Source organism: Aethalodelphis obliquidens, unplaced genomic scaffold, assembly GCF_003676395.1.
Source record: "Aethalodelphis obliquidens isolate GAN/ISIS:26980383/991018 unplaced genomic scaffold, ASM367639v1 scaffold130, whole genome shotgun sequence".
Classification (NCBI taxonomy): domain Eukaryota; kingdom Metazoa; phylum Chordata; class Mammalia; order Artiodactyla; family Delphinidae; genus Aethalodelphis; species Aethalodelphis obliquidens.
The window spans coordinates 844,964-871,687 of record NW_020838074.1 but is presented as its reverse complement, the minus strand read 5'-3'; the positions used below and the strand labels follow the sequence as shown (position 1 = coordinate 871,687).

Below are 26,724 nucleotides of genomic sequence, written 5' to 3'. Positions count from 1 at the left end.
TTTATTTTTAAGCTTTATTTTATCACCCTTATCAAACAAACACACATCAGAAAGCGTATCAACAGTGCATCTTATGGTAAGTCAGTTTACAACAAAACTGAACAAGGCAATTGTGTTTACAGATAACGTTTGCAGCAAAAAACTATATGCAGTACAATTAATTGAAACGCAGTGTCCATACTTTTTAGGTATATAGGAAAGTGGAAAATAAAAGTTCTTTGCTACTCAGCAAGAAAAAACAGGTTTAAAAGACTTGAAATCAGAAATATAGGGATTTGAGAAAAGAACTTCTTGGTACTGATACACATCTACATTTATAGTCCCACTTAGTTATTAAAAAAAAAAAAAATCACAAAATAGTAAGACATCACCAAGAACAGAGAACCATAGTGCCAAGAAATGCCAAGACCAATACGCTATTGAAACAACTGGTAGAAATGTTACAGACAACTATGCACTATGTACTGTAATATTCTTGTAGTTCTGAGGTGAAGGTAAACCAACAGGAGAGAATACTCCTTATAACTGGCTTTGGTTTAAGTGATCGTTCACATTTTTTCTAACCATACCTTCTAATCAAAAACATAGCAATTACATGTTATTGAGGGAAAATAGTAGTAGGTTTTAATATTCACAACCAGACACTCCAGTGCTGATATGGGAAGCCATAAACTGTTAAAAATCTATTAATCATAACTGGATTTCAAAGAGTGACCAAAAGATAACAAAGATGGAGCCCTTTGGGGGAAAAAAAAATCCCTTCTACCCCAGATTTGCCACTGTTAAGAGGATATAAAGGAATGTTAAATTACTGAAGATTTTTTTTTTCAAAAAAATTAAGAATGAAGGAGTTAAATCCTACTGGAAAAAGATATGACAGCTTTACACTCTGCAAAGTAAATATTCTACAGAGATGCAGCTTAACTTTTTTTTTATTATAATAAACACTATTTACTTCATAAGGTGCTATAACACTGCAGCTAGTGCATACTAATGCCACCCACTGTACCCACTGTGCAAAGGGAAATAAGGAGATGGCTAATCCCGTTTCTTTCTGATCCTTGATTTGCATAAGTGTTGATATATACCAAATACACAAAAGATGGAGTTTAACTTAAATATGTATTTTAAAAAATTAGACCAAACTGAATATGGATATTTAGTCTGATCTCATACACTCTTAAAATAATTTTCTGGGGAAACAATGATGAGGAATGTGTAGAAACAGCAACATTTCTATGTTACAGGTACCAAACCTGGATTTTTAAAAATAAATATCATTTTTAGGTCATAAACTATATGAACAATTAATAACACCAATAAGGAAGCTATTTTCCTCCCCTCATCTATTTTTATTACTTACCTTTCTCTTCTTAACTCTTAAATTTGGCAGACTTCTGACAACTCATGCTAATAAAATAACACAGCTATAGATAATTCAAATAACTGAAAAGACTTCTTAGACCACAAATGCATGATTTTGGATGTGTGATTTGGAACACCTCACTACATTTGCTTTTACACACTCACTCTCCTGACATCACGAATACTATTAAGGAGAGAGCTTAGAAGGGGAAGGCAATTCCACCCTGGGATAGAAGTGACTATGAATAATTCTCTTGCTGACAATCAAGAGTTTATGATAACAAATAGCTCTGATGTTTACATAAGGGTTTCCCAAAAAGGAACAAAAATTTTGACAATTCCAGTTTTGGGGTTTTTTTTCTTCAGAATGTGACTTATTTTCATTATACAAGGTAGTATAGCAAAAGAAGCTCTTTTCTGCACAACACAACAAGGATCAACAGTCATATAAGGCAAAATAAGACACAAAGCTTCTCTTTGCTTTTAAATTAAAATACCACAAAGCTAGGTCATAAAACATACATGACTTTCAAAAACAAAATCAATTTTCTTTAGGATATTGTGACAGCTACTCAGGGAAATAACACTCAGGCAATCATTTGATAGATTTCCCATGAATTCCAGCATTTATGGTGTCACAAACATAACTGCCATGATTATGACAACTCTCTGAAAAGCACAAATAAAGCAAATAAAACAATCGTTCTAAACAGTATAAGGGACAACAAAAGTGCTGAGTTGTAGGAAAATGAATAAAAACTTCATATCAGGAGAACAAAGATTGTGTAAACTATACATCTGATATCCTGAAGATCACCTTCATGACTACCTATAAAATAAACAATTTCCTAAATGCTCTCTGGTTTATAGATATTTCTTTTACAGCCCATTTCTCCTATAAAATTGCAGGAAAAACAGTTAAAATTGTTTACCTTCTTAAATATCCATAAGTACTTGTCAGTTGCATGTCAGTGTGTAAATCTATTGGTCATTCACTGTGTGAATTTAAAAAGCAGTGAAAGACACTGGAGAAGGGGAGGTGGCTAAGATAACAAACATGATACACCCTGTGGTGTCAGGTAGAGAAGCAGCTAACCTAACACAAAACAAAATCTTTAAAATTTGGGGTACTTCAAAAACTAAAACATCCATGTTCCTCTATAACTAAGAAAATATAACTTACCCAAATATACCATAAGAGGCTCAGATGAATTCCATATCATAGAGATTCAACAGTCTTATATTCATTGAGAAAGCCAGAAAGTAATACTAACCTGAAAAGGCTAACATCTCAAAGTAAAGGTGATTTATTGAGCACCTTAAGAAGAAATGGAAATTCTTTTGAGCTAATTGTGACCAAAGGCTGGTCTGTATTGTGACCACACTTGACAAGAAATAAATAAATTTTATCAGAGCTAGAGTAATAAGATTTGAAGAAGGAACCTAATATTAAAAATGGAACTAGATCCAAGGAAGAATTTGATTCTGCCAGATAACTCTGGCTTTCCATTATATGTAATATTGGGGGGAAAAAATCAAATATGAATAGTTTTACACATATAAAAAAAGGCAAACCCAGGCAATTTTGGAGTTTTATATTAAGTGACTCAATCCAAAAGTTATTCCAAGGAAAAGGCAAAGGAGCAATAATTATCATCATTTGGGAAGCTTTCACCCAAATGAGTTTTAATATTTTCCAGGAAACACAAGGCACTTGCTTAAATCTTTGACTGTCTACACATCCACCAGACTAAAAGTCATGATGCAATTCCATCTCTACACTTATCTGAATAAAGCCACCTAGCACGTACCTTTGCATAAAAGTCCAGGTAAAACACGTGGTTACTGAGTGTCTCCCTCACTCCCTCACCCAGTAACTATGTTATCATACTTATCATCAGTTACTATGGTGCTGATTTTCATTAAACTATAAAAAATAAAATGTCATGCTGCCAAGTATAATAGTAGAAATTAGGTAAGATAGGCCTAATTTTATAAGGTCAGAATATAAGTCTAAAAAGATAATGATGCCAAAATGCCAGTTACCTGCATTTGAGAAATAACTCAAGTGAGCCATAAAACAGCATCTGAGTATTGTAACTCTGACTATAATTTATTCCATAAAGGTAACTGATTCCCTTACCAGGGTGAAAGCCCAGTGTACTAAGACAGAAACAAACCTTATGCTCATAGTTTCTTCAACTTCCTTTACATGGCAGCACTCTTTCTGGCAGCATTCCTTATAATAAATTTGTTCAAAGGTTAAAATATAAGTACAAGCAATATGAATCTAGAAGGCAAGTTAAATAAGAATTGAGAGATTTTTTAAAAAGGTTAATTTAACATAGCTCAGCCCTCTTTACTTAGCAGCTGGAATACCAAAAAGAAGGCAATACTTGTCTCAATGAAAACAGGGAGAAGGATGAGTAAAACTATATTTATGGTTTTGTTCTAAAAGAAGCCTAGTATTGGCTCAAGGAATAGCAGAGAGGGAATTTTTCTCTGAAGAGTTTCTATACTGATGGCCACAAAACAAGGAAGACATTCAGTAATAATAAATGCAATCTCTTATTGTAAGAGGCTCATTTTGTTACTCCTTTAAAATGCAGCAAATAGTTTCTTTTAGCAGTGCTATCTTTCACTGAGGTGTCCAACTCTACTTATTCTTCTCTAAATACAGCATTAAAGTTTTGAAAGCAGCCAACTAGCGACCTCCTCCAAATATGTTTCCAAAGAACCAAAGATTTCCTATAGAATTATCAATTTACATGCCTTTTCTGGGACAAAAATGTACCATGAAAATACCATGAAATAAGGAAGAAACTGGAAGGCAAGAGGGAAGGAAGCACAGACATTAATTTAGGGAAAGAAAAACTACCTGAGATAAAATTTTCCCAAAATGGTAGGGGTTAAGTGACATGAACCCTCACATGTTTACCCTACCTCTCAAAAAGAAAATTTCTGTCTTTAAAACTTCAAGGAATCAAAATCTCTGTGTATATATTTCATCCTAAAGGATCATGAAAATTGCATCATTCAATATTTGGTTCAGGTTTAAAAAAGATAACAAGATTAAACTTCTTATAATATCAGAAGAGGGAGGGAGAATCTGCAAATGTCATCTTTGGTAGTAATGGGCTAAGAGCTATAAAATAACAATTTAAATCAAAGGAGGCACCTCCATTCAATTTTGTGGCTTAAATATAAAATATTTAATTCGATGCATGGTTACTTAGGCTTATCAATTATTCCCTCAGCTCCCTTAAAATCTAGTTAGCATCTTCTATAATAAAATTCTACAGTGTTAAACACTACATATACGCATGAATACATCAGCAATAAGAAGACGATCAAAGAATGCTGTGAAATTCAGCATCAAGATGTTAGCAGCATACTGCAACATTAAGCTTAGAAGCCTACCTGCAGTTTATTTGTAAGGATTTTTCTTTTTGGTGGTAGTCGGGGGAGGGAGAATGAGAAAGGTATATGTGCTAACCTAGAATACTTGCCCTTAAAATGAATTCATTTGCATTCTGTGTTCATCAGTATGTATGGAAAGACCTGGTGTTTTTAATCACCATGGAAGCTGCTACCATCCAAACGGTTATGTTTTAGGAAAGCTTTGGTCTCCACAATACTCTCTTGAATTTTTATTTGAAACCAAACCAGCTAATCAACCTCTGAAAAGGCCGAAATGAAAAATAATAGCTCTTCCTTCTAAGGGCACATATTAGAAGCTTACTCTACAGTTCTCCCTTGGGCGCCACGCCACAGATCTTTTGGCAATTCATTATACCGAATTTGGCTTCATAACAAATATTAAGGAGAGTCCTGAATAATTAGGTAACTGTGACTAACTAAAATATCAAATGGTAATTGTCTGAATAGGGTAAAATAATTCATCCTCTGAGACGTAAATTCTTAATTGGGCTCTCAATAACCTGCATGGCACACACAAGGAAAGACTATATGAGGAGGCTTCCAGCAGGGAAAGATATAAAAGCTTTTTCCTTAGGAAAATAAATAAATAAATAAAATTTTCATTTAGTTAAGAAAACAAAAAATTCATAACCTGTATACCTTTCTTTTTTTGTATAATCAGTGCTTTATAAAGGTTTCCTAAGATTTAAACCTTTGAAGACAATCTACTGTAAAGTGGGAGGAATCCATAATTATAATTCCTGAAACCATGTAGTCAACCTGTGCCCGTGAACTCACGAATACTAGTTTCCTCTACTGGGGGACACATTATATTGCTATGAATCTTTTTAAGAATTCTTCGTAAGTTTTTCTTCTTTTCTATTTCTACCTTATTATAGCTACACCTTTCTTAACTTCCTTGTAATCAGAAGTCAGATCACCTGACCACCTAGGATGCTTTCCTCTAACGTCTCTTCAGCTAGGGATAGAGGTAAAGAATGGGGGAAGAGGAAAAGAAGGAGTGGGAGGGAGATGAGAGAGAGAAAGAAAGAAACAAATAATCCTTGACTATGCACCCTTTGCCTATTTTTTTTCCTTTTCCCTTCGCTGAACAACTAATTCTTTCTTTCTGACCCAAGTCAATTTTTCATCATAGTAGACAGAACTCTATCTTGAGAAATTTTACAGTGATCCTAGAAGATTCAGTACAAAACAGATGAGCTAATGCAGGGTCTAAAGCAGACTGAAAAAAGGGGCAATTTATGTGTACCAAAACTTTTACAAGAGTTTTCTCACTTTAAGAGAGTTTCAATGTAACCCAGTTTAGATTTGTGTGTTCTGGGCCTCTCAGGAATGAACTATTTTCTCATTTCACTCTATCAGACAGACCGACTCCCAAAAAACTTGTATCCTAAATCTTACAGATATTAAACAGGTAGGGAGGAGATGGGCATAGACTGTATTAATTCACAAGATTCACACTATAAAGAAAGCTACTCAAATTTTCTCTAATCTTTCACACCTGCACACTCACTCGAGCATACATACCGGACATAAAAATTGTGCAAGATCAAGCATTAGCTTCCTATTTTAAAAGCCTTAATTAAAAAAAAATGTAGATAGGCTCACTGCAGTTTCTTTAAAGGAATATTCAGTACTACAGTACTCCTTTAAAAAAATTCATAACTCAGTGTTAAGAACACAGTAGGGAATTGCTGCTTAACAATTACTTAACATTACTGAGAGCATCCAGTGCCAACTACAGATATCAATAAGGAAGACCCCTCTGACAACCTAAAGGAATAATCTGTAAGTGATGTCACCAACTCTAACAAATTTGTTCATAATATTCACTACAACATGATATTATTCATCCTTGCTTCATGATCACATGAAAGAGTTAATATCTTTTTAGGTTACGTACTGGAGAGCAGCACTTGCCCTACTGCACAAAAATAGGTTGCCCACATGGATGCTCTAAAACCCCTCAATGTATAGCTGAGAGGTCTTGTCCTACTCAGTGCCAAATGTCTGCAATGCAGTCACTGCTTGAGCAATGGCTACACGTCGGTAGGATGGAATAAATATACAAAGTATTCCCTTAAAATGATAAGGGGGTACTTCTGCATTCAGATGTAGAATACAATAACCCAGGAAACAGAAGAGGAGAAACAGGAAATAGTCCTTAGGTTACTGATTAAAGCAAAGTTTGATACAGATATCCCCTCTTGTAGGCACTCAGTGGGTAAAATGTAGCCACAACAAACTTCCCATCAAACATCCTTCCAGTCAGTAATTTCTGAGCAGCTTTGGAATCACCAGCATTTGCATACTCAACAAAGACCTGTAAGAGGACAGAGAAAACAAAGTAACTTCATTTTTATCAACATTGTTTTAGAACAGTGCTTCTCCAACTTTAATGTGTGTGTATATATACGTGTGTGTGTGTGTATATATATATACACACACACACATATATATATACACATACATATATATATATACACACACATATATATACATACACATATATATATATATATATATATGAATCACTTGGGGACCTTGTTACAATGCAGATTCTACTTCAGTAGATCTAAGGTGGGGCCTGAGTCTCTGCATTTCTAAACAGACTTCCAGGTGATGCCAATGCTGCTGGTCCAGGGACCACATTTTTGAACAGCAAAGTTTAGAATACTTCCTTAGAACTCATTTCAATTCTGAAAAATTCCATCAAAACATACATCCTTTTGTCAGTTTCATAAAAGAGTGCTGAATAGTGCTAGACATTTGCTGAAGACAGGGCTGAACAGCCCAGAGAACAATGACATTTTGACAGTGTCTCAAAGAAGATTTGCAGAAGCCACAACTATAGCAAGGAAGAGGTTTAAAACTAGGTAATTTCCTTTCCCATAGGTAAACGAAATAGCATAATAATTTATTAGTTCTTTCTGATGATCTAAAGCAAAAGTTACAGGGAGGCGACGTGACTTGAAATGACTTGTCCTCAGTTACCCGTAAATACGTGAGCCAGGAAAAGAACTGCCTTCCCTCCTCAGTTGTATGCCTCATTTGTTACATCGATATTCTCAGGGCTTCACCGGTGGCGCAGTGGTTGAGAGTTCGCCTGCCAATGCAGGGGACGCGGGTTCGTGCCCCGGTCCAGGAAGATCCCACATGCCGCAGAGCGGCTGGGCCCATGAGCCATGGCCGCTGAGCCTGCGCGTCCGGAGCCTGTGCTCCACAACGGGAGAGGTCACAACGGTGAGAGGCCCGCGTACCGCAAAAAAAAAAAAAAAAAAAAAAAAAAAAAAATATATATATATATATATGAATATATATATATATGTATTCTTCAAACTGAGGTGCGGGCATCCTAGGACACTCAGAGACTTTCAAAGTGGAAGCAAGAATAGACAGTTTTAAGGACATCAACTTCCAAATTCTTAACTTTCATTTGTACCTTTTCCTAAAACTGGATCTACCTAGAAGTTCAGGCAGGTTATTCCTTTTCATTTCCCCTTTCATAGGAGCCCTTTTCCCAGCTGACGAAGCAAAGTTATTACCAAATGGCATAAAAACCTTCAGGGCATAAAAAGAAGCAATTTCAAATACAGTACTTTTTTTAATGGACTGTTTCTTCACTGATAAACAAAGCTCCATGCCCTGCCTATGACTGGTCACTCCCTGTCTCATGCAAATATTTCTGTTAAGGATGATGTGTGACATTAGACCTAGGATATTTTGGCCTGTGATGGGATTTTCTGAATTCATATTTATTGTAAAATGGACAGGTAGAACTGATTTTGTCTCTTCCATTCTATGACATTTTAAGCTATGCATTACTCTTGAACACAAAGTAGAGACCATCCAGCGCTAAAAATTGATGCTCATCTTTTCACCTTAGATATACTTAATATTTTATATCTCCTTTTCTTACCAAAAAAAATGTGCTTAGCTGTAGTTTCTAGCAATACATACTTTTTCACTAAATACAAAAGGAAGATTACATGATGTCCAGTGAGAAAAATGAAGCTCTTTCTGACTTTTTAAAATTGATTCATAATTACTCCAAAATCCATACACCAAAGTTCAATAAATGAGTAGACATGCAATTATAGAAGGAATACCAAGCTTTCTATCAGATTCCTTGCTTCATAGATAACCTATAATTTTACACATTATATAATTCTGAACTAAATAAAGAGGAAACATATTTTATAACTTACTATGTAATTAAATAATTATATTAGAGTTCTATCATTTTAATCTTGACCACTTTTATAATTGTAAGATGCATCCCATAGTCTACTTTCCAGTATTTTTTTAATATTCCTTAAAAAAAATAACATGTTAATTTGAACTGAAATAGTCAAACTGGCTTTACCAACTAGGCAACAGACATTTTCAATAACCCAAGGAAGTTAAATCTGTGATTCTAAGAGTTTATCAAAAGTTGCTTTCACTCTCCAGTGAATATCAGTAGAAGCTTCTTATTTCTTTTGGTGATAAAGCAAATGTCTTCTTGCTCATAAAGACTTATTTTTTTCATATCATCTTAAAGATGGATACTTCCCCCCTGAAAATACTCCCACTGTTTCTCTATGCTGTGTTTCCCATTCTATTTTGACCACTCAGATTAATATCGAGTCAGATCACATTAGTCCTCAATTCAAAATCTTCCAATACCTTCCCTTCTCATTCAGAGTAAAAGCCAATGTTATCTCAAAGGCCTACAAGGCTCACTCTACTTGATTTGTCCCTTACACTCCCATACTTCCTTGATCTAATCTCCCACTACTCCCCATTTTTCTCACTCTGCATAGCCACACTGACCTCCTCAAACCTACCAGGCATACTCAGGGCCTTGGAACTTGCTGTTCTCTTTGCTGAAATTCTCTTCCTTACCTCCTTCAAATTTTGACTCAAGTGTAATCCACTAGTGCTTCCTCACCTGCCTATTTAAAACTGCAATCCACCCCTCCACAGCACTCTTTAAATCTCTTCTCCAATCTCTTTTTCCCCATAGCACTTTTCACTATATATTCTTTTATGTTTTGATCACTGTTCTATCCCAGTGCCTAGAAAATAACAGATGCTCAATAAATACTGGTTGAATAAATAAGCAGCAATGATGTATTCAGTATGTTCCTGACACTGAATGAGGTAAGCGCCGTTATTACTAGACTGGCAATAACTTTTCACTAAGACTAGAGTGAGATTTCTTTTGTTTTTTTTTTTTCAGTTGCCAAGAATTTTCATAATATTGAACCATGAAAAACAAAATCTACAACCAGAAGTGATTTCACCCACCAGGGGACATTTGGCACTGTCTAGAGACATTTTTGATGTCACAACTGAGGAGGAGGGTAGAGGGAGGGCATCTAGAGAGTAGAGGCCAGGAATGCTGCTAAACATCCTATAATGTACATGACAGCTCCCCCAACAAAGAATTATCCAGCTCAATGTTAGTGGTGTTGAGGTTGAGAAACACTTAGAGTAAAAAATATTCTGTTTTCTGAAAAATAAAAAAAAACTACAGATAAAAGAAAGATTTAATTTAGGATACAGAGTTTTCTTTAGAAACTGTGATCATAGTTTTAGCCTATACATTTTATAGATGAAAAAACTATGGTTCATCACAAAACTAGTCAAGTTGAAACTGGAACTCAGCTTTCAGGATTCTCAGTCCAGTGTATTTTTGTTGTTTAAATTATCACTGATAATTCTATTACAATCAGAATCTAACCTAAATGGTTTCCTAACTATACTTAATTAGAACAAAATTGGGCCAAATATTTCTGTAGCTGACCCTGACCTAAATTAGCATATGATTCAGCTGGCCTGTATATAATGGCTTAAAAGTAGGTTAATATTTTAAAAAAACAAATTTTAACAGATAAAAAAGTACATGCATATTATAGAACTTTTGGAAAAAGTGAAAAGTACAAGAAAATAAAAACAGCCATAATGCAAAATTCATAATCCCTAGCAACATTCTGTGTACATCTTTCTACAAAATTAAAACATTTTGTACAGGATTTTAATAACCTCTGAATCATTCTGGAATTATGAAAATATTCACTTACTTGTCCTCTGCCAGGATTTTCTTTTGGAACAAGCAGAGATACCACTGGTCCATATTTTTGACACTCCTCTTTTACATCTTCTACAACATCTGGTTATTAATAAACACAACAGTAATCAGATGTAATTAATGAGCATTCATTATTTTCATATTTTAAATTAAAGAATTCAGGAATCCATATCTAAGTAATGAGGTCATTTTATATAACTTCTAAAATTAAGCTTAAGTTAAGAACAATAGAAATTCAATGCATTTAATAATTCTTTTTATATTTTAATTCTTTTTGAATAGTTAATACATTCAAGTGACTCGAAATCCAAAAAAATAGTCTCCTTCCCACTTTCCAAAATGTCATTCTGTTCCTCTCCCTAAAGACAATAAACATTATCAGTTTCTTCTGTATCCTTCCATAAATCTTATAAGCTTATACAAGCAAACATGATCATATATGCTTTAAGTAAAAAGTTCCAATCTTGCTTTTTTAAAATTAACATTACATTTTTAGATCTTTCAATATCATTACATGAAATTTTTTCATTTGTTTTTATGGCTGTGTAGTATTTCACTCTATACATGGTTGATAAACTCTCTAATGTGTCCTACTGCTGAATAATTAAACTATTCCCAAGCTTTTTGCCATTATAAACAATATTGCAATAGATAAACTTGTACATTATCTCATTTCACTTGTGTATTTCTAAATTAACTTTCTAGAAATGGAATTGCTAGGTCAAAATTGATATGAATTTGTAATTGTTAGAGTTACCAATTTGCCTTTCATAAAGGTTCACCAACTTAAACTCTCTCCAGGGATGTATGAGAATATGTTTTCCTGTACCTCACTCACAGGAGGGTTTTCATATATTTTCTTCACTGTCAATGTAATAGGTAACAAAGATATCATAGTATGGTATTAACATTTCAATAAATGAGAATGAAATATGTGTGTGAGATATATTGTACATCCTTTCATATAAATTGTCTATTTGTATCCTCTACCCATTATCTACTGGCTTGATTTATAGGGGTTCTTTCTGTGATAGGAGCTGTAAATATTTTGTCTTTGGTGGTTTATGCAAGGTAAAATTTGTTGAATTAAAATTTTACCTCTTCGGAGTTTTGTGCCAGACTAGTAAAAGGCCTTCCCCACTCCAAGAATATATATATTTTTAATCTCCCATGATTTTTTAGTTCAACTTTTTTTCCTTTATTCTCTCCTTCCTGCCTGCCCTTCTTCCATCCTTCCTTCCTTTTCTCCTTTCTTTTTCTTTTTTCCCTGTTTTACTCCCTCCCTTCTTTGTTTTGCTTTAAACTCTAACCTGTACATGATTTGCAATTTATTTTGGTCTAAAGTGGAAGGTCTGAATCTAACTTCTTCCCCACCACCATCAAGATTACAAGACAGCTGTCCTAACACTTATGATTTCTAGCAAGGCAAACTTACCTAAAACTAGTGTTATTTGAAGATGACCTTGCTAATTAGAACTAACAAGGCATTTAATGGTACTATATAGTCTGTTGCACTTTAGTTCACATAAGACTCTTAAACAGTAAGATTTAAGAGCAACATTTAAACATTTCAATGCTCAATGTATTTAGAAGTAGAAAAAAGGTGCATAGCAATATACACAGAAAGAGTAAGTATAGTCTACCCTAACGTTTATTCAAGGAAGTCCAAGCTTGACTTTTACAGCAATAAAAATTATTAGGAGGAGACAGAATTAAGTACAGTAGGTAGACAGACTTAAAAGACTTAAGTAGTGGGGCTTCCCTGGTGGCGCAGTGGTAGAGAGTTCGCCTGCCGATTCAGGGGACACGGGTTCGTGCCCCAGTCCAGGAGGATCCCACATGCCACGGAGCGGCTGGGCCTGTGAGCCATGGCCGCTGAGCCTGCGTGTCCGGAGCCTGTGCTCCGCAACGGGAGAGGCCACAACAGTGAGAGGCCCGCATACCAAAAAAAAAAAAAGGACTTAAGTAGTAATTTGAATTAGATGTCGAGATTATTTAGAACTACTGTACCATAAGGACCTGATTAAAACAATGCTGAGGGCAAGACTATTCTTTCAGATAAAAAGGCATCCTAAAAAGTAGAGACTGGAGATTCCTACAACTGTCACAGATTCAAAGAAATTATGTTTGTTTCATTTGTCAGATAACTATATGGAGCTGATTTACCCTTACAAGAGACAGTATGGTAAAATTAGCTTCATCTGTAATGGTTTAATTTTCCACAAAGAAAATGTTTAATACTAAGCAATTAATATTTTTATGTTTGGTCCTGCTTTTTTTTTTTTTTTTTTGCGGTACACGGGCCTCTCACTGTTGTGGCCTCTCCCGTTGCGGAGCACAGGCTCCGGACGCGGAGGCTCAGTAGTTGTGGCTCACGGGCCTAGCCGCTCCGTGGCATGTGGGATCTTCCCGGACCGGGGCGTGAACCCATGTCCCCTGCATCAGTAGGCGGACTCTCAGCCACTGCGCCACCAGGGAAGCCCCTGGTCCTGATTTTTAGTCCATTCATCACTCTGCTTCCAGAACGCTCTTATTAAACACAAGTTTGACTATATCACTCTCCTAGTTTAAATTTTAATGGCTCTTTATTACATTTAACAAAGAACAAATATTTATTGAGTACTTATCAGAAGCCAGGGACTATTCTACCCCTGATGCAAAGTTCTCTTGTGTAGTTTATATTCCAATATTACTATCTCTGGGATTAAAGTCCAAATTCTTAAACACAGCAAACAAGTCTATTAGATATCTGTATTCTGGCTACCTCTTTAGCTCTAACTGACTGTTCCCCAATAAATATCCTAAGATACAGCCATACCAAACAATTTGCTGTTCTCTGAACATGCCACACTTTCTCTCATCTCTCTGTCTTTCAGCTACTTTTAGCTCAACCTCAACTTTTAGTCAAGCAATTCTAATTACTAACAGAGCTCAGATATTACCTCTGTAGAGATGCCCATTCATGCATCACTCAGATTGTGTTAAATACACCTCCTCTCTGTCTCAGTACATTACCCTACCTTCAGATTTATCAAAACTATAATTGTTTATATAACTGTCTCCCCTATCACACTAAAGTCAGGAAATAATTCCACAGTGGCAAGTATATACTCAGTAAATATGTCTTGAGTGAATGAATTATTAAAAGCAAAACAAGAGAGCTAAAAGGAGAAGTGAAAGATTAGAGCAGGACTAGAATAGACAGGGAGAAAGAAGTTGCTGGGAAAGATAGCCTTCTTTATTAATTTTGTAAAGACCTATGAGATGTAAAAGAGTTGAAAGGACCTTAGGAACTGTTTTAGTGTACTCGAACCGCTATAACAAAATGCCACAGACTGAGTGGCTTAAACAACAGACATTTATTTCTCATAGTTCTGAAGCCTGGAATTCCAACATCAAGGTACAGACAGATTTGTTGCCTGGTGTAGACAGCTGCCTTCTTGCTGTATACTCACATGGCAGAGACAGAAAAAAAAAAAAGAGAGGAAGGAGAGAGACACCTCTCCTGTCTCTTCTTTTTTAAAGGGCATTAAGTCCATCATGAGGACCCCACGTTTAAGACCTAATCTAACCCTATTACCTCCTAAAGTCTCCAACTCTAAATACTATCACATTGGGGATTAGGGCTTTGTCATATGAATTTGGTGGGGGACATATTCAATCTATAGCAGGAATCAAAAGTGAGAGTACTTTAGAGATCATATAGTTCAATACCCTCACTATATAAATTTGTAAAATATGAGAACCTTACGAATTGGTATGACTATTCCACACAGTTAGGAAAGACACATTAAAATATAATTTAGGAAACGCTGACCTTCATATTCTTCTTCATTCTCAAGATAATCATCATCCAGCACATTCAGCAGTCTTAGCACTGGAGTAGGAAGCATCACCAAATCTTCAATATGAGGGGCTGTTAAATTCATTATAACATGGTTAAATGTAAACTCTCCCAAATAAACTGACGACTACCAGGCAAAGGAGCTTGGGAATACAAATTAATTCTGATGTCTCATTTGATTGTAAAATAACCAAGAAAAAAATAAAGATGTATACAACTTACCAAAAGGAATGCTAAAGAATGGGCTGCACAATGCCATTTCAGCAGGAATTCTTCTGCTTGGATCATCATGAAGCATGCTAAAACACAAAAATAGGTATCTTTACAATTTTGTCAAATCTTTTGAAAATGCAACCATTAAAGAAAATAAAAACGTCTAAATGTTCACCACAGCATTAATCATATTAGCATGACTTACTGAATCATTCATCTACAAAAAAATAAATGCTATTTACGAGTAAATAGTTCAAAAAATTATTATATATACCTAAGACATAATATATTTTAATTTAAAATCTTTTTGATTAATAAATACAACATGGGAAAGTGATCCACACTCTGTAACACTAAGTGAAAAACAGCTAGACATAGATTTAGGGTAATCCAATTAAAAAAAAACAAAAAGAGGTGAGATGACTTTTGAGCCTTGTCAAATCCCCCTAATAATAAAGCAACTTGATAGCAAAATCAAAAATCTATGGACAACATCTCTAACAAAAGTAGGTAACCCCACTAGACTCCAAAATACAAGAGGCTAGGAGAAACCATCAATAGCAGTAGGACTTGCGCCACATTGGCATGTATGTAGAAGGAAGCAGACAAAAATAACAGTTAATCTGATGAACCAGAGAAAAAAATAATCCCAAAGAACCAACAGGTATTCACTGGAAAGCACAGTTAGCCAATTTGAGAAAAGCAGCTGAAACTACCAGGGGTTATACATTCTAATTCCAAGTGAATGCAAGGGGTCCTCTGTAAGACCTGAGGGGGCTGAAGTAATCTAGACACTAGAACCTCTCAAAACCAACCAGCTGAAGCTCCCTTCCAGGGCAGAGTCCTACAAAGAAAAGAAAACTTGGGAAGAGAATCCACATTGATGGGGTAAATAAATTGAGAGAGAAAGAGACAAAGACACCAGGAAAAAAGCAGGGAAGGGGAAGAGCCAGGAGATCTCAGGAAAAGAAAAAAACCACTTTTTCAAAAAAAATTACACAAAACAACAGAGGAAGGAGCCCTGTGTAGTTAGAAAAGGTACACCTTCTTCTGTAAGTTTAGGAAAATGTATTTCATATAAAAATGAACCACATGAAAAGTATTATAACAAAGTTACTACGCAAGAAAAGAGAACTGCAAAATAACTGCCCTCAGACAACGAATGCATGCAAGAAAGACATGACCACAACACAGGTGAACACTATAACCTACCATTTCAAATGAGCTAAAGGCATTTTTTACAAAGATACAAGATATGAAAGAGTAACATAAATCAAATTAGAAAATTTCAAACATCAGATAACAGAACTCAGGAGAAACAAAAGGAAAAAATAATTTCATAAAATAAGCTTAAGCTAGAAGAGACATAAGGATGAATAAACACAAGAGATAATGTCTCAAAGACAAGGCAGAAAGGAGAAAAAAATTTTAAATAAAAAAAATGAAATAAAAAAAGATTCAAGAAAAAGTGATAATACTGAGTAGAGTCAAAGAAAATCTAATATATATAATGGGAGTGCCTGAAGGAAAAAAACAAAGCGAGGGAACAAATACTAAGAACTAACTTAAGAATACTTTCATAAAACAAACAAAAAGATCTGAAACTACATATTTCCTGAGAATACAGACCCTAAAAAATCAAAATCTATTATTCTGGTAAAATCACTAGACTTTTAAGAAAATGATGACATCCTCAGGGCATCTAGGCCAAAAGACCAAGCGACTTTTTTTTTTTTTTTTGCAGTACACAGGCCTCTCACTGTTGTGGCCTCTCCCGTTGCAGAGCACAGTCTCCGGACCCGCAGGCTCAGCGGCCATGGCTCACAGGCCCAGCCGCTCCGCGGCATGTGGGATCTTCCTGGACCAGGGCACGAACCCGCGTCCCCTGCATCGGCAGGCGGACTCTCAACCACTGCACCACCAGCGAAGCCCCAAGTGACTTTTAATACAAAGACAGAGTGTCATCAACACGCTGTTTTCAACAGCAGCACTATATGCTAGAAGAAAACAGAGTACAGTTGACCATTGAACAACTCCAGGGTTAGGGGCATGCCCCCTCCCCACGGTGTAAAATCCATATAACTTATAGCTGGCCCTCCATATTCACAGTTCCTCTGTATCCGCGGTACTGCAGCTGCAGATTCAACCAACTGCAGATCATGTAGTAACATACTATTTACTACTGTAAAACATCCATGTATAAATGGACTCTTGCAGTTCAAACCCATGTTGTTCAAGGGTCAACTGTAATTTAAGACACTCAAGAAAAGTGTCTGCTAAGGATTTTTATACCCAGGTAAACAGACTTTCAAGTATAATAAGCACAGTTTAACTATTATTAATATGCAAGGGACTTCCCTGGTGGCACAGAGGCTGAGAATCTGCCAATGCAGGAGACACGTGTTCGATCCCTGGTCCGGGAAGATCCCACATGTCGCAGAGCAACTAAGCCCATGCGCCACAACTACTGAAGCCCACATGCCTAGAGCCTGTGCTCCGCAACAACTGAAGCCACTGCAATGAGTAGTCCCCGCTCTCCGCAACTAGAGAAAGACCACGTGCAGCAACGAAGACCCAACGTAGCCAAAAATAAATAAATAAAACAAATAAATAAAACAGTATTTAAAAGAAAAATGTTAGGGCTTCCCTAGTGGCGCAGTGGTTGAGGATCCGCCTGCCAATGCAGGGGACACGGGTTTGCACCCCAGTCTGGGAGGATCCCACATGCCGTGGAGTGGCTGGGCCCATAAGCCATGGCCGCTGAGCCTGCACGTCCGGAGCCTGTGCTCCGCAATGGGAGAGGCCACGGTGGTGAGAGGCCCGTGTACCGAAAAAAAAAAAAAAAAGAAAAAAACATGTAAGAACTCAAAGAATATTAATCTTATGATCAAGAGAACAAGCTTCAGTAAACTAAAATGACTAGAGAGACATCAACACAAGGATCAGTGATGAACATTAAATATCTAGTTACACATAGAACTGAGATTAAATGTGAGTGCTTGAAAACAGAGTGCATAGCATGTAATAGCTATATAATTTGACAATGCAGATATAACTTTTTCAAATGAGGGAAGAATGGGAAAAGCATATGCAAAAACAACTGTTTTCAGTAATCTTACTATACCACTATGATTGAGACTGTTTTAGTGTAATGTGGAATGAAGCAAATGAGTAATTATGAAATATTGTAATCTGGCATTCTCTTTGTCCTTAAGAACCAGAATTCTTGACATAAAAGAAAAGAGAAAGAGATGTAAAACAGAAGAAGTAAAAACACTGTGGTTCTGAATTTAAATTGGAAACATCGGTATGAACTCTGTCCACTTAATAGGCCTTGAAACAATGACCGCTCCAGTAGCAGTGAGTATTCCTAATACCCAGACTGTGGTTTCTAAAATACCATTTCCTACTAAAAGAAACCAGGCTTCTTGGAGAAATGCTACTTCCAGGTCTGGGGCAGGAAATGTGTACTTTGAACTAGGAACATCTTACCACACCAGATAAAAATGAAACTATTACAGATAATAAGGTCTGCCAAAACCAACTTGCAGAGGCTCACATTCCTCAAAGATGGGATAATTTCAGCTTCAATTAGGATAAGAACTGCAATGGATTGAAATATACCAAATATATTTAAATTCACTAGTTAATAATGATACTTTGACCTTTCAAAAAGGGGATGGTCTGCTTTGGAAGATGACAGGGAATCAATTCATTATGAAAACAAGTCAAGAGAATCAAGCATTTATTTCGTCTTAACTAAATGAAGAGAAAATGACAATAATAAGAACATCACCACTCTACAACCCCTAACAAAGTCATGGATCTAGGCACTAAGTATTAACAGTTCTTAACACATAAAATGGAGATGACCACATTATGTGCTGACATAAAAAAACAGAATACCATCTACAGTCTGGAAAAAAAAAACCTTCTAGATACAAATATACAACTACCAATTTACAGAAAATAGGGAAATATGCTAGACTATACTACAATAACACAATCTGTAAAATTCAGACTGTGGACAACTATACTGAGTCAACAACCCAGGCTGTTCAACAAATAAACAAAGGAACAGGGAGAGTAGGAGATGGAAAGGGACCTTTTAGAGTAAATGAAACTTAAAAGGGATTTGTTTTTTTTTAATAGAAGGGCAACACTAAACCATAGTGTTTAGGAATGCACACTTAGGTAATAAAACTATAACGAAAACAAGGAAGTAATAACCATGAAAGTCAGGGTAGCGGTTACTTTTAGGGAGGAACAAGGGGCTTGAGATTGGGATAGGGTACGTAGAGGACTTCAGGAGTAGCTGGTAAAGTTCTAATTCTCAACCTGAATACAGTGGATACAAGAGTATTCCAAAGCATTCACTAAGCTACACATTTGTTTTCAGTATCTATGTTTCAGTCTACAAAAAAAAAAAAAAGAAAGTTCAAATAATTTGCATGCATACACAGCAAAATATGAAGAAAAATACTGAAAAGAAATACACCAAAGTGGTAACAGTAGAAAATGAGCTTATAATTTTTATTTTTCTTGTCACAATTTTCTATAGCTTCCAAATCTAGTATTACTTGTAGAAAAAAGGGAAAAAAAAGTATTATTAAAAACAAAATAAAACCAAACCCCTCAAGCTTAAATAACAAGGTCAATTAGACTTTTAAGTCTATCCCAGAATCCATTACATAATTTGACTTCTATCCTAAAATCCGTTATATAATTTTACACTGCCTCTTTTCAATATAAAATGCAACATTTAATATCTAGTATCAATCAGACACTGACAGCTATTTAACACTACTGTAATTTGTAAGACACACACACACACACACACACACACACAAATAAGTGCAAGTAAAACTGGTGAAGCTGACAATGGCACTATGCGTCTTTGGGACTGGAGAACTGGCTACAATTTCCAGAGAGTTCATGCAGCAGTGCAGCCTGGGTCTTTGGACAGTGAGTCAGGAATATTTGCTTGTGCTTTTGATCAGTCTGAAAGTCGGTTATTAACAGCTGAAGCTGATAAAACCATTAAAGTGTACAGAGAGGATGATACAACTACAGAAGAAACTCATCCAGTCAGCTGGAAGCCAGAAAGTATCAAGAGAAAGAGATTTTAATGTGGCGTTGTCTTCATGGTGGTTCCAGTTTTGTTTTTTGTTTCTTTTTTAGCTTGGTGTTGATGAGAATATCCAGTCATTTGTGCTCTGGCTAGGAATATAAAGCAAAAACTCACATGCTTGAATCATTGCTTTTTCATATTTTACAATGAACTGTCCTCTCCTCATGTTTTTATTTCTAAAATAAACAGTTTGAGATTCTAGGAGGTAAGATGCAGATATCAAGCATATGTGGGTTTGTTGAATATAACTATCCTAAAGATAGAATGATTTATCACTTTTATTAAAACACTTTTTTTTTTTTAACTTACAGAACTGCTTACTGTAGTAGGACATGTTTTGAGGGGAGTAGTCTTTTTTTTTAATCCTTTAAAAACTGGTATCTATGACTGATAATTTGGGATTAAATGATTTGAAGCGTTAAAAAACAAAACAAAACAAAAAACTGGTGAGATGTGAGTTCCATGGACTATAATGTCAATTTCCTGATTTTGATATTGTACTAGTTTCATAAGATGTTACCACTAGGGGAAACTGGGTGAAATCAAAACACTACATCTGTATACTTTAAGCAAAAAGCTCCATGACCGCCTGACTCATTTCATTATATACACATGTGTAATTTAATTATCTCTGATCAAAAACCGCAGTGTCATTTCCTTAGACACCAAGATTTATAAAACAATCAATCATGCCAGATAAAAACAGACACCTTCACTTACAATAACTGCCGCTAATGAGAACACCCTGCAAAGCAACACCTGGCCCAGGAGTCACGTGGACCAGCTTTCTCAAATACGTTTGACAACGACTATCATAAGGGCATGACTAACTTGCCACCAAATCTGAATGGCCGTAGGTTCACTCTGAGAAACAAACATTCCTGGGTAGAAGGAGTGGACTAATGAGCAGTTTTAATGAAGCTTTAAAAGCCAGTTTGGAGAAAATTTAAGAATAGGGTTACACATCCTTTTAATTAAACCATTTGTCAGAAATCATGTTTTGTCAATTCAAAGAAAGGCTATTTTATGTCACTACATTTTTAAAGACAGGAATTATTTTTATATTAAAAAACAATTTAAAAATTAAATAAAAAAACACTGTATCTGTCCCCAGAGTTTTCAATGGTAATTATTTAAAGTATAATATATAATTACTTTACTTGAAACTTTTATTTGGTAGTCCAAAGTAAACTTAGTCTTTAGTTAATAAACACCTATTCTCTATCATATATAGAACTGTCAGAGCTACGAAAGGCCCAAGGTACAGTGATCCATCATCTATCTTCCACTGAATAATTGCTAGGAAGAGCCTAATACCTGGTACTCACCAGGAAAAAAGAACACTCCTTTGAAAATAAATTTAGTAAACAACTTGATTGCTTTCTTATTAGAAGCTAGACTGTATAGAATATCTAAAGATTTTTGATTCTAAGGAAGGAAAAGTTCTACATGATTAAGCAAACCAGAAATAATAATATAAATCCATTCAGAAAAAAAAGCCAGCTTAAAGTACATGTAACATACCTTTTGATAAGGTCTCTTAGGTGATAGGCTGGAATTGCGGCATTCACCACTGCTTTACTGGCAAATATGTGATCAATAATAGCAGAACTGTTTGCCTAAAAAGACGGAGAAAAGTCTTCCTTTGGTTATTCAATTCAGTCTGTATTTACTAAGTACTGGACACATAGCACTGAACGGTTTGGTAAATTAAATGCAACAGACAACACTCTCTTCTGTGAGCTTACAATCTTAATGAAGGAGATTGGTACATTATTATAAAACTTCTCGAGAAGAGGAACATCTTTTCTCCATTCTCAGTACCTGACACTCTATGAAGACTTACCAGATGAATGAATAAAGAAACAAATACCAAAGCAACCACACAGAAATGTAGTTTAATGCAAAATGAGAAAGTAAATGTGTGCTAGGTGAGTCAGTGTCTTCATGATGAGTCTTCAATTGGTTTTCAGACAGAAATAAAATAAACTATCAAAGAGAAACCAGGACAGTATTTAAAAATTTCATCTGTCACATTATTCATACCTTAAATCCTTGTGGAACATAACATTTTCTCCCTGAGTACTGTGGAAGTGAGTACATGAGTAAAAAGACCCGATATCATCATCATCACCTAATACCACAGGCCACACTCTATGCTAGGAACTAGGTATCATCTCTTTTTTAACCTCAACACTGTTATCCTCATTTTACAGAAAGTAAACCATAGCTTAGTAAACCTAAATAAATAACTTAGAGGTGGGGGAAGATATAAACCCTAGAGGTTTAACTTCAGAGCCTATGTTCATACTCGGCAATTTTGCCTCTATAGAAAGTGATAAAATACAGAATAATGATGCTTATATCTAGGAGACAAATAATGGGGAATGCTTTAGTACACATCATGCCTCTAAATTTCACCAAAAAAATGCCCAAATGTGATCTAGTTCTGATTGGCTCTGGCTCAAGAAGAAATAGTCCAAAGAGCTCAAAGTTAGTCAAAGCTAAACGTAGAAAATTGATCCGTTTATCTATATTAGCACTAGAGAAAGACCGGACTGTTTGGAGTACTAATGATAAAGAATGATACTGGTTTTACTCACATGGCAGTACTTTTTTTGCCAAAAGTAAGCATTAGGTACACCCACTAGGCTATTAAAGTATTTATTCCAAGAACTGCTTCACCAGGTATAGATGACTAGGGGTTTAAAAGAAATAAAACTCTGTATGGTATAATGGCCATACACTATGCATTAGATGCTCAAAAAAATACTTGTTTAATGTCAAAACCAATAATAATTCCTAAACATTGTACTGTTTATCAAACCTCTAACCTAAAGGATACTGATATCATCACAACATTAAAGCCCCAATATGTTGGAAAACATAATGTAGTTAATTCCTAACTCATGAATATGTGAAAGGTTAATTCCTATGTCAGAGGTTTGGAACTTAGAACCCATGTTCCCAAAGAAACAATGTTATTAGCAGCACTTTCTCAGGATAGTTCACATATAGAATACAAATAAACACGAAGCAGAGTGGAACTGTGGACAGAACACTGAACTTCTGAGTAGGAGGGACAGAATTGGGGGCCCAGGTCTAGAACATCCAGTTGCACTATCTGGAGCTAGTGGCTTTACATAGCTGTGCCTCCAAGTTTTCATTTGTAAAAGAATAACCAATATCCATTCTAACAATCCTCATAGAATAGTACTATATTAGTAATATTTTAGAATATAATACTACCTTACTAAACAAATCACTGTTGCTTCTTTGGGGAAATGCATTCATTCAAGCACTTACGACACGCCAGGCCTCAGCTAAAAACAGTGAGCATGCAATGCTCACTAGCACATCTGTAGCTATGGGAGTGAGGAATGGCATTGAAGGTAACATGAATACAGTAAGAGGAATATGGAGGAGATGAAGCAATCAGTGTCTTCAAAGAGAATCACTATAAACTGAGTACACTTACATTGGGATTAAGGGCCCCAAAGCAAAACAGTGGTAGAGTTTACCTTCCATTCCTGAGATCTGACTGTATGTTTCAGTTTCATTCCTGAGAACATTTCCAGTAAAATGATTCCTAGGCTCCACAGATCAACAGCTGAGGTACATTCTGTATCACTCTGCAGGCCAGCCTGGGCCAAGCAATTCTGCAGTTCTGCTTCCGGAGCCCGATACCCGTCTGTCTGAATGTACTTTACATCCTAAAGAAGATGAGTAAATGTTGTAACCAATCAAAAACTGCCCACTTTCCATCCAACCAGTGTATTTACCTCTCTGAAAGTGCAATGAGCCACTGCCAAACCGAATGTCAAAATTTTGAGTCCTTGGCTACCACAATGCTTTGGTTCATTAACTGGGTACTTCTCAAAGGCAAGCTGTACACTTTCCATACAACTGCTCATTTCTTTAGATATTCTCTTGCCTGTCAGACACTGCTGATAAATAAGGACACTCTGCAAAGAGCTGATAAACCATGGAGAATGGAGCATTTGCCAGAACTGTCACATGAGTTCTGCCATTAGACAGAGTCCCAACATTGAAGACACTAGTAACAGTAATTCAGCAATTAACCAAATGCTCAAAGAAAAAAAAGCCTTCTATGTAGGTAAAGTACTTTTAATAATTCCACAGCCCTCTTGTACTAGCTCCCCCTACCTGACCCAAACATATATCCCTTTTTAATGATTATGGCAATGAAATTCTTATTTGCTTCATCCCCAGGCACTTCAGTATTTTACATAGAAATATCTCTTAAGTCTCTACTAAATCACCTCTGTTATTTAAAAATATTTTGTTTAGACCATTGAGGGGGTGGGGAGAGAAAGTATGTCTTACCTGATTGCCTTCTTTGAAGCTAAGTCCAAAGTCAATGAGTTTAAAACATTCATTCTCGGCACTCCACAATATATTACGTGGTTTGAGGTCTGCATGGACATAACCCTCATGATGAAGAAAAGCAAGGGCCTCTAGAACATCTCTGGCACAATGCTGTATCATCCACATGGAACAACCCTGGTGACTGGAATATAAAAGCAATTCCGAAACACTGACATCCAGGAGTTCAAGCAACAGACAGCGTGATGGCACATTTGGAGAGAAGTGGATTGTAAAGACTCCATATAAAGTCACTAGAAAAAGAAAAGAATTATAATACTTTAAAAACCAGACTCCGAGTAAGTGACCATTAAAGTAGATACAAATTTGGGGTAGTTTAGATAAGGATAACTTTGATGAGCAAGCAAGCCACTGTAATTTAGTTTTCCCATGAGTAAGATTTTTGGGCAACTGGGTTACTTTATTTTAATAAAATGAGACGACTTTCAACAGCGGATTACTATTCAAAGATATTAAACATGGCACAATAATTCAAATTGTGTTTCCCAAGCACTCAGGGATGGGTGAATAGGCACTTAGGGTGCCAAGCAAAAATGATCAAAAGAAAAATCCAAACACTAAGTACTCTTACGGCAAATGTCACAACACGCAAAATCAAAATTGAAGACTGTTTCTTGATCCAAAATAGCACTCTATAATCTAAATATTAAAAGGAGAGATTGAGACTTTCAAGATGACATTTTAACCTAATCTTGTAAAGATTCAACAACTCCTTAGGTCTGCAAAAAATTTCCATCTTAAATACCTGGGTTATGTACACCATTTAGCAACCCTTAAAAAATTAAAAAAAATAAAAACTAAAAAAGCAACACTAGTGTTAAGAAATTCTTCTCCAAATGGTAATATTTAAAAGGTCACCTTCAAATTAAATATGGATCATGCTTGCCAGGAAATAAGACATTTCTTTATTAACCAAAGCCGTTACTAATTTTAAGCTCTCTGTTGGTACAGTAACAATGAAAACTGTTTTCATACATCAATCATCAGTAACCATCACATATTTTACATTCCGAATATCTGAATCATGAAACATGGTCTTACCTGGGTAAAAGTATAAAGTGCTTATGTATAATTTTCACACTTCCATAAGGACTACTATGTAAAATTTGGGAGTCATTTCTCCCAAATCCATACTAAATATGTATCAAGTAACACCTATACGGGTTATTAGCATTGACGTCACAAGTACTAGAAATATTTCCCATTTTTCACTGGTGTGCAAAGATTAAAACATTTCCGTATAAGACATGACAATCTAGTAAAGATATGCCTCTTTTCACTAGAGAATATAATTCTCTGTGCTAATAAGTGCGGCATTCTCCAACGAGAACTGAATCAAAACAGAATTTATTGAGCATCTACTACGGCCAAAGCAGACCACCAACTCCACCGTATTGCAGAGTGAAAGGGGGACGGGAAAGGGCCCTGGACCGGGTGATAAGGACAGGGCCAGACCCACTTGTCCAGTCTAAAAGACGGAAGACGGAACGCCAGGCTGCAAGAGGGGGTGCATGCCTGGACTGGGACCTGAGCAAGACGAGAAGGGAGACAGCGGCTATTACCGATGTTCCTGTGACCCTGCAACTGCTCCAGCGCCGCCCTCTCTTTGCGGAAACCGTACTCGGCGGCCGAGGCCGCAGCCCCGGTGGTGCCCGGCGGTAAGAACTGCTTCAGAGCGCCGGGGGGCGAGCCGGGTGTGCCGCAGCAGCGCACACGATACACCGAGGCCGAGGAGCCGCTACCCAGGCGGCTCTGTACCTGCCACAGCCGCCCGAAGGCTTCCAGAAACCGCGGCGGCTCCGCGCCCCACGCGCAGCCGGATCCCGCCATCGGTGCGGACTGAGGGCGCTGACACGGAGCTGACGCGACGCCCAGGGCAGGCCGGCAGGGCCCGCGGTCACATCCCCGCCCGCCGGACCAGCGGCTCCGCAGGGAGGGGCCTGCAGCCGCCTCACCGACTGCCGGGACCTCGGGCCGCCATGACACCGGAAACCGTAGTTGCTGTGGGGGCGGGGGTGGGGGGGCGGGGGGTGGGGGGGGTGGTCCCAGAAGCCGGAAATGGAGGAAGAGCCAATCCTGCAAGCTGAAGGAGGCGGGCCCAGAAGGGGCGGGGTCTAGAGTTGATAGAGGAATTAAGGTTTGGAGGAAGGGACTGAGGTTAAGAGTTGTGAAACTTTCTTGGGTTCTCACTGTTCCAGGCCCAATGTAAACCGCTTTCACACAACGTCACCTGAATTAAAACTGATC

The 26,724-nt window shown here is 36.7% G+C and overlaps 1 protein-coding gene across 1 annotated transcript; it reads right to left on the bottom strand.

Moving 5' to 3' along the window:
* UHMK1 (U2AF homology motif kinase 1) lies at positions 1 to 26,461 on the bottom strand. Its single transcript, XM_027099228.1, has 8 exons — positions 26,040 to 26,461; positions 24,418 to 24,710; positions 23,592 to 23,783; positions 21,595 to 21,689; positions 14,949 to 15,025; positions 14,700 to 14,798; positions 10,875 to 10,963; positions 1 to 7,129 (listed from the first exon to the last, which is right to left on the bottom strand). Exons 1-8 carry the CDS (start codon positions 26,305 to 26,307, stop codon positions 6,983 to 6,985), a joined length of 1,260 nt encoding a protein of 419 aa, XP_026955029.1. The 5' UTR covers positions 26,308 to 26,461; the 3' UTR covers positions 1 to 6,982.
* Between the last annotated feature and the right edge of the window lie 263 nt (positions 26,462 to 26,724).